Source organism: Curcuma longa, chromosome 11 (genome assembly GCF_044706935.1).
Source record: "Curcuma longa cultivar G26 ecotype Majalengka, Jawa Barat chromosome 11, ITB_CL_G26_1.1, whole genome shotgun sequence".
NCBI classification, from domain to species: domain Eukaryota; kingdom Viridiplantae; phylum Streptophyta; class Magnoliopsida; order Zingiberales; family Zingiberaceae; genus Curcuma; species Curcuma longa.
Window position 1 is genome coordinate 746,595 of NC_133871.1, and position 13,521 is coordinate 760,115.

Here is a 13,521-nt window from a genome sequence, read left to right on the forward strand (position 1 = left end):
AGACACGGCCTAGAGTTGAAAGCATTATGTGGAAGAAGTATTCCCGTGCCTTTTAGCATGGCTTAGAGAAGGAATCCTTTGGCATGCCTTGAATAAAAGTTGTAGATCTTGAAATTCTCTTCAATTTGTTATATGGCATGTCCCGTGGTTCCATCTGAGCTGAAAGTTATGGCCGTTTTACTTTTGATATGCAAAGTAGTCCAACTGAAACACAACCGTGTTTTGATCCCTGGAATGATGAGGCACGACCGTGCCTTGTGAGGCACAGTGGTGGCAAGTTGAGGCACGGCCTGGGGAGGTCAGGCACGGCCCTGGGAGCCTCTGAAACACTCCAAATGACTTCCAAACTCATCAAAATGTGCTTCAATCTTCACTCCTTGCTCCATCGTCAATAATGCATCGTTTTAGCTTCAAATCACATCCTGTTAATTAAAAATATACAAAGAGCAGATCTTCGAGCAAAAGAGTAGAAACAGACAATAATAAATGTAATAAGGTGTGATAAAGTAGAGCATATACAATGAATTACAAATAGATGAGCATTAAACAATGCTAAAAAATTATATATGACCTACGCTCATCACAGTGTACGCAGCTAGTCAGTGTGCTAACCTCGACACCGATCAGGGGTGGTACTCGGAGAGTATGGGAGTGATACTCAGGGACGAGTATTAGAGGACAGACATTGACTATAGGATGTACGTAGCTATATATGGCTACCTACTGTTGGGGTCACCAGGCTACTTTATTGTAGGGCTGGATGTATGACCATTTGGATGTCGGACACCCTCAGTCTCATATATACACATGAGTACTGGAGCGAATGTAGGCAGTTGCATCATGCATATGCTTGCATTGTATTGCATGCTTGATATTATGTATCGGACAGTGTATAGATATATATTGCATTGGAATGTAGATGTATACATGATTATTTATTGATTGATACATCGGTATGACATGATCATTCATATGGATTGATGCATTTTATGAAATCCATTTTAGTTATTTACTACCTGCTGAGATATTATTGATCACATGTTAATTTCTGATATTTATTTGTACTCTTGCTATTTACTTCGATCATGCACTGTCTTTTCTTATTATCCACTGAATATTTGTACTCACCAGTCAGAACCTGAGATTTTTTCTATCTTCCTAGATATCAGGTAGGAGATTACAGTTGATGCCGAGGAGATTCTGCCAGACATGCCATCTCATAGCCAAAGATACTCTCTATGTTGTTGTGTGTGGTTGTGTTTGTATTAGAGTTGTGCATGTTCTGTGTTACTTTCTTTACTTCCGAGTTTATGATTCGTATCGGTGTTTTCGAAACTATAGTATGTTTTTTATCCATGATTTTATAGTTGTACCTTTTATGTTCCGCATGCTGTCAAAATTTTTTGGACGGTTGTCTCTCAGGGTGTGACAGATAATCCAACTCTGAAGGGGTTGCCTGAATATAAACTAGAGGAGGAAGCTCTAGTAGTGGGCTCATGGGGGCCTCCTCAACTAGTGGTTCTTCTTCTTCCTCGAGCTCCTCAACGGGTACTGAACGTCTATGACAATTCTTAAAGACTAAAGTCTAGCCACTCATTTTTATCCCAACCAAGGACAATTGTCTAATGCATATTTTATCAAAATGAGTGGTTTTAACACTACCTATTGTGGTGTTGATGTCATAGGATCCTAGTAAATGTAGTAATGATAAAGGAACAAATGATAGAGTCGAATGACAATTTGATCCCTAGTGATAATAGTATGATACAACTTACAATGGCTTTATAAAAAGTATTATCCTGTGGACTTAAATCAACTGAGTTTATTGATTTAGGATGAAGACTCTAAAAGAAAATTAACATAAATGGAATCCAAAGTAAGATGAGAATATGACTCAGATAAAGTCTCAAGATAGTTCTGGAAGTAGTAAAAATAATTGTTTGTTATCCTAGTGCCAAGCAAAGAATTGAACCATGTCAACATCAAAGAGGAAATCATGGCATGCAACCCTAGTCTTATAGTGGAATTCATCAATTTGGGTGAGATCATGATAGAATTCAGCATATAAATCATGATTGACATAATACATATATTTTACTAGTTTTTAAGCAGTGCATATTAGTTGATCAATTCAACTACATCAGGACTGAAAAATGGCATGTCTAAGTAACAAATTCCTATGACATGAAAGCTCCTAATTTGAAATGAATGTCTTAGTTCTTCTTCAAGAAATCTAAGGTCCTAGTTGAGTTCCGAAAAACCAACATAGTTTTGTGTAGCTCGCATTTTTTACTATAGAAATTATTAAAATAAGAAAAGAAAAGTAAAATGAAATTTATGGAGGGGAATTAGGGTGGGTTCGTTACCGAGGCATTTTTACGCTTCAGAGACTTTGAATTCTATACTCAAAGAGGAGAAAAAAGTTGAATGGGTGATGATTCGACTTCTCAACAACGCTATTTTTATAACGCATATTCGGTCAATTGATCGGGGGATCGATCGATGAATTGGGGGGGGGATCGGTGTCCTATCAATCGTTCAGTTTACAAGACTAAAATAGTCAATTTTCCCATGCTCAGTCGACCATTTAAGATGATCGATAGACTGAACGAGTTAAATCAAGTCCGCTTTTTAGAATTTCAAGATGATTTGTCAATAAGAATGATCAATTGACCAATTGTACCATGTTCAATCAACTTTTTATGATTTCGATGATCAATCGATCGACCAGTCAACATAAAAGGTTTTGATCAACATTAGATTTGATCCGACCAATACATATGTTGGATTGATCAAAAATTAATTTTTTTAAAAATAAATAAAATAATTTATTCAAAATAATTTATTTAAAATAACATATTTAAAAATTATCTTTAATCAAAATATCTAACTTTTTTTTTACTCAAATGATATTGATTAATCATTAAGCCTGATAAAAATTAATCACTATATTAAGACATGTAGATGAGCGTGAAATGATTAGGATAGATCCTAAGTTCTCGATGTAGATCAATGCATCAATATTAGAAAACCAAAAGGATATAAATAAAATAGTAGTATTAGTCTATTTTATTATCCAATAATTCTTTAATTCTTATGGGTTTAAACTGAGTGAACACATAAAAATATGAAAAGTTTGTTAATATTATTTAATATCTCACTCTATGTTATCAATCATGATAACCTTATGGATTGTATAAAATGCTTCAATTTTACTTGTTGAATTAGTAGTATTTGAGAAAGAAATTTAACCTTAGATTCAAGTTTAACTTTGATTTAGCCAAGTGAAAGCTTCCTAAATTAACTTTCAAGTCGTGAACACCTTTAATCGAAATAATGACCACTTTTTAAAATAATACTAATATAAGAATCTAACACTTAACTTTAATACAAAATTCTGATCTAGCTAAGTTAAGATTATGTGAATTAACTTCAATTAATTTCATCTAACTAGATGCACACGAGCAAAACAAAGGAGGTATAACAAGAAAGAAAATTTTCCCTAATTTCTTTCAATACAACTAAACTAAGCAATTCAACATTCAAAATCCAATTTATTGATTCAAATAAATTAATTTTGTAGTCCAAATATTTTAAAAACATGATGACTTAAATACAACAAAATAAAAAAAACAATAATAGTAAGGTGGGCACTCCTTGCTTGCAAAGCCGACTTCACTTTGACCTTTTAGAACTCCGGGCCAGCTTGAAGTTAGAGAAGAACGCAATCTAGGAGTAAGAGGATGCCTGAACCACGATGATAGCTGATCATGTTAACGACTGTAACTAACTTAAATATCAAGGTCTATATATCTTGAAGGAACGCAAATTGATAATAATCTCTACGTAAAGATAGAAAATTCAGAGAAAGGTCAAACTGTTTGCACCTCATTCAAGAGAAAAGCCATCATAAGAGGGAAGTATCTAGCAATTACTGAGTTTTCTGTAGTAAGAATAATTGACGTTCAAAACTGTGTTACAACCACATCAGCCACACTTTCTTAAACACTTTGGCTGCATTCCGCTTCCTCAACTAATGAACCAGAAGAAATGAATAAATCACAGCTGTTCAAGCTACTTGCTTATAACCCTTCTAACTACAGATTTTTGTACATCTGCCAGACTCTGAAGTAAACAAGGAAAAAAACATTAGCATTTATAGATAAATTTTATAAATGAAAATCATTGAAATGATGTAGAAATGTACCTGGAAAAGATAATCAAAAAGTGATCGGTCCGTACTATACATGTTGATAAAATAATTTGTCAAAAAATCAGCTAGTTTGATCTGCTAGACATGAATAATATTGTGAGAACAACAATATTATACGTCACAAAATTTACTTATAGCTTACCTCATTTAGTGGATCAAATTTAGTAAGTTCGTTATCATATTCATCATCATTATCATCATCCTGCAAATTTAGAAGCACACAAGGCAATGTCAGAATTGACATGATAGCAATACTAAGTAGAGGTTATGGCAATTGTTCATTCTGACATCATCAAATGCCTTCACCAAGGCATCAAGATGTTCAACTGAGGGATTAACAGATGATGGTACTGCCATTGGATGGAGTATATCCTGCAGACCGCCATTTTCATCATTGGAAACTTCGTCCCACTCACTATCCTGAAGCAACCAATTGTTTAGTGAAGATTCCACTGTAACAGATCTGTGGAAGAGAAAGAAATCACCGAGTTACCTCATCCTCATCATCCAAGCCTTGTTCTTGAATTTCAATGAGTGCATCAGATAAGAGCGCAAAGATCTGCAATCATACAAAAAAAAAAATCTCAGATTTCATGAAAGTGAATACTAAATTGCTGAAGCACTCAAATTCCAAATAGGTTTTGCAGGTCAATGAAAAAATGATATCTTAAGAATTTAACTATTTTTAACAGTTTATTGCAATCAGATTAAAACAAAAGCAACTGTTCAAAATTTAGAATGTGGCAGATACCTTTGCAGGGAGTGGGATTATGGTCCATGTCTGAGGAGATAATTTAGCTTTCGATCGTGTAGTTATACCTGCATTAGTCTGCATGATCAAAGGGAATAAGTTTCCTAATCACTCAAAGAAAGACAGTTGTAGGAAGAATTCTGAACCTTGACTAGATCTCCTTGGACATTGATTTTTGATAACTCTGCATGCCGTGTTGAGAGTAACAGAGCCAATGCAGTTGTAGTTACCTTAATTTGATAGGATCCTTGAATTTCACCTACATCATGAATGAATATTTTGACTTGTCAAGTCTAAAAAGGATGTAAGTTGATAGTCGAAAAGTTTTTATAGTTATCCATTGACCTAATATTGGTCCATATAGACTAATGCCTGATCCCTTCTTAAATGAATAATTCATAATGTTGGTACAATCTGTCCCGACTTAATACCTCTAAGACCAAGGGATGATGATTGTTGTGTTTTGATATTTGAACAATGTGTTTGGACAATGCATTAGTGCAATCATATTGAGTGCAATATGATTTAGGATAAGATTAAGTAAGGTCAATATGTCAAATAAGTCAAGAGTGACTGAATACTAGACATTAAATAAAGTCCAAATGAATCGACCAAGTGGAAAGTCCACCAAAGAATTGACATATGGGAAGTCCAACATGGAGTTGTCATATAGAAAGTCCAATAGGTAATTAGCAAAAGGAAAATGCAACAAGTTGTGGGAAACAAAAATTCCAATAGGTAGTTGGCATATGGAAAGACCAACAGGAACTTGGCAAGATGAAAGTCCAACGAAAATTGGCAGTAGAAGTCCAAGCAAATCAAAATTGAAATTTTAAACCTTGGTTTCTTATACTTCTTCCAGTTCATACTTCTTCAGTAAGTTTCATGCAAATGTATAAGCAGAAAACAAAGTTTAGACATAATACATACCCTGCAGTTTAGTCCATTCTGGCATCACGTAAACCAGTGCATTCTCAAAGCCTTTAGCAGGAGTAGAAAGCATTAGATTGATAAACTGATTGACATCTGGGGCACTGCTATGTACCTGAAAAAAGTAAAATAGAGAACATCATATTCATTAAAAGAATGATTAATAAACTTAGGATCACAGGACCAGTAACATAATTAACAGAGGACTACATGGCAGCAGGATTTGGATCCCAAAAATTCCCAACTGATATTGTGCCAATACCAACTTGTTCAACATAGTTAAGGTCTGTTGGTAGTATGGATTAGGTCTGCCAAGATATTGATGCTGAGTGGATTGGATTATTTTGCATGCATATATATCTTACTAGGAAGGTCCCATGAAGTATGATATCTTTTTGAAATATCAAAGCATGTGTTAACTAATCACCTAATTAAACTCTTCGATATAAATGGATCAAGGATTGGTTCAAAACAATAAACATTATATAGCCTATATTATTGCAATTATTTCAACCCAACGCATTAGATGGCTACACCCTGCCAATTGCTCCTATAGAATCCCTAGATTTTCAAGGATTTGTGAGTTTATTGTATAAAATAAAATCAAAAAATATTACCGCAAGGGAGTAGGATATAGTAAATTAAATGAAGAGGAAAACCAAAAGAAACTTGGTTAGCAAAATAAAATAAGATAAAATTTATTTAAATATAAATGATGATATAGTAAGGGATAGAGTCCAATGGTGTAAAAGGGATAACCCCACCTAGTAGAATAAGATTTGGTTGTTGGTGATGTTGTATAAAATCAAAAAATATTACTGCAAGGGAGTAGGTGTAGTACCAATTTAAATGAGAAAAAATAAATTAAGAAGGTATAACCATGTTTAAAGATACACAAATAGAGTTTGTAACTATACATGTTGATTAATTCGAGTTAAATGCACATTGATAAATAAATACTAAACAGAAGTTTAAACAAAATTAAAAGTGATCTAAACGATTTGGATAGTACTCTGATATATAATCTAAAATAGAGTTTAATTGCGGTGTAAGATTCATGCAGGTTTGTTATTGTCACAAGCTAATTCTCAATGTTAGAAAAAATAATATTATTGATTGATTGATTACAAGGGATAAGTCCCTATTTATATACAAACATAGGGACTTATTCTAAACGAATTATTCTATAAAAGAATATATTTATTCTAAATATTCTAACACTCCCCCTCAAGCTGGAGAATATAAATCATATGTTCCCAGCTTGTTACATATGTAGTCAATTCGAGGACCTCTCAGTGACTTGGTGAATATATCTGCTAGTTGGTCCTGTGAATTAACAAAACTTGTAGATATTTCACCAGATATGACTTTTTCTCTGACAAAGTGACAATCAACTTCAATATGTTTTGTCCTCTCATGAAAAACTGGATTCGAGGCGATATGCATAGCCGCTTGATTGTCACATATAAGTGACATTTGTGTAACCTCTCCAAATCTTAGCTCTTGAAGCAACTGTTTGAGCCATATAAGCTCCTGACTGGCTATGGCCATAGCTCGATATTCTGCCTCTGCACTGGATCTTGCCACAACATTTTGCTTTTTGCTTTTCCAAGAAATAAGGTTATCTCCGACAAATATACAAAAACCAGAAGTAGATTTCCTATCAATGGGAGATCCTGCCCAATCTGCATCAGAATACCCTACGACTCGAGTATGTCCTTTGTCTTCATACAAAAGACCCTTTCCTGGAGCACCTTTGATATATCGAATAATGCGTGTCACAGCATCCCAATGTTCCTTGCATGGAGAGTTGAGAAACTGACTTACTACACTTACTGCAAACGAGATATCTGGACGAGTAACAGTAAGGTAGCTTAGTTTCCCTACTAATCGCCTGTATCGTTCAGGATCTGAAAGAGGCTCCCCCTGATTTGGCATGAGCTTGACATTAGGATCCATAGGGGTGTCGACTGTCTTTGAGTTTAACATGTCTGTTTCTTCTAGAATATCCATTGCATATTTCCTTTGGGATATGATAATCCCATCTTTGGACTGTGCCACTTCTATCCCCAAAAAATATTTGAGTTTGCCGAGATCTTTTGTTTGGAAATGTTTGAAAAGATGCTGTTTCACCTGTGAAATCCCGAGATTATCACTACCTGTGATAACAATATCATCAACATAAACTATTAAGTAGATGCAACCAGTCGATGAGTGACGATAAAAGACAGAATGGTCAGCCTCACTCCGAGTCATGCCAAATTGTTGAATTACAGTGCTAAATCTACCAAACCATGCTCTGGGAGACTGCTTGAGGCCATATAAAGATTTCCGTAGGCGACATACAAGACCAGAAGACTCCCCCTGAGCAACAAAACACGGAGGTTGCTCCATGTAGACTTCCTCGAGCAGGTCACCATGTAAGAAAGCATTTTTGATGTCCAACTGATAAAGAGACCAATGTCGAATCGCAGCAATGGACAGGAATAGACGCACAGAAGACATCTTGGCAACAGGAGAAAAAGTGTCCCCATAATCCAATCCGAAGATCTGAGTATAGCCTTTTGCAACAAGGCGAGCTTTAAGCCGATCAACCTTTCCGTCTGGACCAACCTTCACCGTATACACCCATCGACAACCGACAACTGACTTCCCTGATGGTAGAGGAACGAGATCCCAAGTCCCACTGCTCTGCAAGGCACACATTTCATCGAGCATTGCCTGTTTCCATCCTGGATGGGCAAAGGCATCACCTGCATTCTTCGGAAGAGAAACAGACGACAAGGAGGAAAGACAAGAAAAATAGGAAGGAGAAATACGATGATAACTCAAAGAAACATAATGAGGAGAAGGATTACGAGTGGAACGCATACCTTTCCGAAGAGCAATGGGAATATCAGACTCAGGAGATGGGACCGGAGGACGAGGCGAAAGACTAGGCTCCAAAGATGGGTCCATGGCAGTGTCAGTGGTGGGCGGCGGTAAAGCAAGACGAGGACGACGCTGATAAACCTGTAATGGAGGAGATGTCTCCGGAGGTGACAAAGACTCCTCCGGAGGATAAAAGATAGCCACTGGTGCAGGCGTAGAAGGAGAAAACTCGGACGGAGATCCATTTGGCCCAAAAAATGGAACCGAATCAAAGAACGTGACATCAGCAGAGATGAAGTACCGACGGAGAGTAGGAGAATAACACTTGTACCCTTTCTGAGACCGGGGGTACCCAAGGAAGACACATTTATGAGACCGGGGAGAGAGTTTATCAATGCCAGGATCGAGAGCATGAGCAAAACATGTAGAACCAAAGACTTTAGGTGGTAAAGAATGAAGAGACTGATGAGGATAAAGAACATGATGAGGGATTTGACCTTGTAGAGTGGAGGAAGGCATGCGATTGATGAGATAGCACGCAGTAAGCACAGCGTCACCCCAAAACTGAAGAGGAACATGAGAATGGAGAAGAAGAGTTCGGGTGGTCTCAAGAAGATGGCGATTCTTGCGTTCAGCAACTCCATTTTGTTGAGGGGTATGAGGACAAGATGTCCGATGCAATACACCATGAGATGCCAAGAAGGTCTGAAATGAAGTAGATAGATACTCACGTGCATTATCACTCTGTAAGGTTCGAAGAGAAATACCAAATTGAGTTTTGATTTCATAGAAGAAAGATTGAAAAATAGAAAACAACTCCGAACGATCCTTCATCAGATATAACCAAGTACAACGAGAAAAATCATCTATAAAGGTAACAAAGTATCGTGACCCCAATGTAGAAGAAACACGACTCGGACCCCAAACATCGGAATGAACCAAAGAAAAAGGTGACGTAGCCCGACTCACAGTGCGAGGAGAAAAAGAACTACGAATATGCTTTCCTAATTGACATGATTCACAAGATAAAGAATCTAAGTGAGAAAGACCAGGATGTAATTGTTTCAACTTATCAAGACCTGGATGTCCCAACTGAGCATGAATAAGAAGGGGAGATGCTGCCGCCGAACCAACAAGAGAGGATTGTTGAAGTCGATATAGGCCATGAGACTCATATCCGAAGCCAATCATCTTCCCCGTACTCCGGTCCTGCAAGGAAACAGAAGATTTTGTAAACGAGATGACACAATCAAGAGACTGAGTAAGCTGACTAATTGATAATAAATTAAAGGGAGCACCGGGAACATAAAGAACATTATGAATAGAAAGAGATGGAGAAGGATGAACAGTACCGACACCCTGAGACTGAATTTGAGAACCATTTGCCATGGTGACAAAGGGTAAATAACCAGAAGTAGAGAGAGAAGAAAAAAGTAATCTATTACCAGTGATATGATCGGTGGCCCCGGAATCAAGAACCCAAGAACTCGAAGAGCGAGATATGCCAGCAAAGGAATTACCAGTGAGTGCAACGGCAACAGGGGAATCAGAAGTTTTTCGATCCTCATACCATTTCAGAAAGTCGTCATAGGAAGGCGGTGGGGTCAGATCTGGTGGTTCTTTGCCACCCTTACGAGAGATATCCGACTTCGGATTGTTGGAGGTAGCCATGAAGAGTTGAGAACGCGAAGCTCCTCAATTTGGTTGGTTCAAAGTGATGTTTGATGTTTGCTGTTCGTTGGCTGCTGTTTTGTTGTTTTGGATTGCTGTTTGCTGATAAACCTAATTCCAATCCCGCTCTGATCGTAGTGTTGAGAAAAAAAAATAATATTATTGATTGATTGATTACAAGGGATAAGTCCCTATTTATATAGAAACATAGGGACTTATTCTAAACGAATTATTCTATAAAAGAATATATTTATTCTAAATATTCTAACACTCAAAATCATGCAAATCAGGAAGTGGAAAAATAGCTACTACATAAATTGTACCCAACAAACAATCAAAAATGAAAGATGCATAGTCTCATCAAATCAAGCCAAATTTTGCAAGTAGACACTACTATTTTACATTTACATAACACTGGCAAAAGTCATAGATTTCATGCAAAGAGTTTGCTGGTAACATATTGGTAAACAACTATCTGTAAGTTCTAGTGTGATTGTCAAAATGCAAGCAAATAATCACTCAATATACAAAAAAAATAAATGGAAGTCATAAAGAAGATATATATAAGTGTTCCAGTAAAATGTATTACCAGTCTAGCAAGAATAAGAATCAAAGAACTTCTCAGCCCAAATACTTCACATGATTGCATTCGGCGGACAACAGAAGCAACAAGCTCATGGATGTGCAAAGACATCTGAGATGGCAAGTGTAGTATAAGTTGCAAAATGTAGCTAGCCACAAAAAGTGATCCCGAACTTTCCATATCTGGATCAAGCAGCCTGTGAAGCATTTTCGGAAATCCATGAACATGCACATGCTCATAAGGCAACATATCTTGATAGAACCGAATAAGATGCAAACTAAACTGGATGATTTAAGAAATTTAAAATTTAGTGTTATGTTTAAGCCAATAGAAAAACATAACAGAAGAATGGGTATAAGGTATCTGATTAACATCATAATGACAAGGATACACATGGTTTAAAACCTCATTTCATATTGGCCAAACCATTCTAAACCCAGCATGGAACATCGTCAAAAAGGTAGTACGTCCCATTTCACATTATTGGTGACCGTGTGAATATGCTCTCTCAAAGGGAAATTGTGGAGGAAGATCCACTGGTGAGCAAGTTCTCAAGTTAAAATATGGTGAACCTAAATTAGGTGGCAGTGGCAGAAATAGGTAGTGTCAGTCTCAATTCTGTTCCACATTACAGCAGTAGATACCTGCTTTTCCTAACTCCCGGTTGACACAGTTGACATGTACCTTGATTCACTACAAGTCTGCACCAACATCAATCAGTCTGCACCAACATCAATCATTTTGAACACAGCCAGAACTGATTCTGATACTCATATTAAGACATTGTGCCATAAAAGGGAGAACTAACTTTAATCAACAGAAAGGTAACCCTAATATGAACTGTAATGATGTCCCAAAGAATAAGCAAACCAATAATCACAAAGGTAAAGTAAAATGCTAGAAACCTAGAATGAATGACAACATCAGAAAGAATCTTCAAAATCCCCATGCACGGCTAGTAAAGTATTTTCCTACCATCTTGTTGCAAACTTTAAATAACAATTAATAGCTGTGTCAACACTTCTTTGACAAGGCTTGGTAGACTGATAGAGACCAAGTTGTCCAATAAAATGTAATGGGACCATATGCATTTGATTCTACCTAGTGATACAGTCTCCACTACATGACATGAGACCCAGAGCTATATTCACTTACCAGTGAGCCATGTCCCTACCGATGAAAACAGACAAGTCATGTTTAATGCACCTCTCTCTCTCTCTCTAGAAAACTCACAAGGGAAGGAGAGAGCCTTTATCACCCTCTTAACTTAGCCTTAGCATTCCAGATTTATCAGCTCGAGATACACCACAGTCAACCTTGCCATCACCCATGAGACTCAATGTCTAACCCATCTTTTTTTTGGCCTATAAATCGAGCAAGGTTACTGTGAATCTAGAGAGATTACTGTATATCAAAAGAAACAACTGATCTTAAAGTTGGCCTTCCTTCAACTAAAACTAACTTGAATGTAGTAAGGGATTTTTTAAAAAAAGCAATCTAATTTTATCAGTAATCCATAATACAAATATTATTTTAGTATTAGTTATCAATTATTTTTCTTATTTATGAATTTTAATAATAAATATGACACTATTTGTATATTACATAATTAATAATTGCAAATTCAATGACATAATAGACATTATTCTTTTTAAGATTTTGGGACATGATATAATCTCAAATATGAAATTATTTTATTATTAACTCTATCACTTTTTATTTTTCCTATTGATTTTGATTTCACTGATCCTACTAATAGAACGCAATCGAAATGTAGATCTTTGACTATCTAATCCAATCCCCAATACTGAATTTCCGAATAATTAGAACATATCTTCCTACTAACATCTAATGCCAAGATAAGCTAACGAAGCAAAAAAAAAAAAAAAAAAAAAAAAGGTGTATTGACAACGATTTGTGTACATTCCCATATAGTATACCTAAAAATCTACTGATCAGTAAGTGATGACACTTTTTGGGACCATGAAGTTTAGATGCCAAAAGGTAGAGGGGTGAATACCTTTTCTTTTTGCATGGTTAGCTTACAACAACAAATACACAACAGAAATGAAAACTAGATGAAATTACCAAGTTAATACATTTGTTTATGTAGTTTGGCAGCCCCCAAGACTTTTACTCGACGGCCTATGATTCTTCGAAGGGTCACTCCCGAAAACCCTCTATATTTCCTCAGTCAAGATCCAGAGATGGAAAACCTCTTACATGCTTTCAATGAATACAAGGAGGCTTTACAAAAGAAAGAAGACAAAAATTATAATGAGATTAAATGATCATAAGAATATCTCAATAAGCATTCACTGTAAATAAGTCCTCTTCACCCCTTTCTATAGCCCTCCAAATTTAGCTACTAGAATTTATCGTTCTATTGTGCTAGGGCCTATTTGTCAACTAGCTTGCACCATCAGTCAATTGATGCACTATAGTCGTTATTGATTCGATCGTTATTGCACAACTTTTTCCATTAATAGCTCTCTCTAGCTT

General features: G+C 36.2%; 1 protein-coding gene and 1 long non-coding RNA gene across 3 annotated transcripts in view; both read right to left on the reverse strand.

The window, feature by feature from the left end:
- Positions 1 to 3,534: 3,534 nt before the first annotated feature.
- On the reverse strand, positions 3,535 to 3,954 carry LOC141839107 (uncharacterized). The gene is made up of 2 exons (XR_012602679.1): positions 3,888 to 3,954; positions 3,535 to 3,747 (listed from the first exon to the last, which is right to left on the reverse strand). It is a non-coding gene; the product is annotated as an uncharacterized LOC141839107 (long non-coding RNA).
- Positions 3,955 to 3,967: 13 nt separating this feature from the next.
- The window catches only part of LOC141839108 (uncharacterized), a 33,770-nt gene continuing 24,216 nt past the window's right edge, over positions 3,968 to 13,521 (reverse strand). For both annotated transcript variants that reach the window (XM_074726772.1, XM_074726771.1), the window contains exons 25-33: positions 11,026 to 11,215; positions 5,895 to 6,009; positions 5,111 to 5,223; positions 4,965 to 5,042; positions 4,707 to 4,772; positions 4,502 to 4,633; positions 4,356 to 4,415; positions 4,208 to 4,288; positions 3,968 to 4,125 (exon numbers count right to left, since the gene is read on the reverse strand). In XM_074726772.1, coding sequence (XP_074582873.1) covers positions 4,075 to 4,125; positions 4,208 to 4,288; positions 4,356 to 4,415; positions 4,502 to 4,633; positions 4,707 to 4,772; positions 4,965 to 5,042; positions 5,111 to 5,223; positions 5,895 to 6,009; positions 11,026 to 11,215 — 886 coding nt within the window. In that variant the 3' untranslated portion in view covers positions 3,968 to 4,074. The remainder of the gene's footprint in view (positions 4,126 to 4,207; positions 4,289 to 4,355; positions 4,416 to 4,501; positions 4,634 to 4,706; positions 4,773 to 4,964; positions 5,043 to 5,110; positions 5,224 to 5,894; positions 6,010 to 11,025; positions 11,216 to 13,521) is intronic.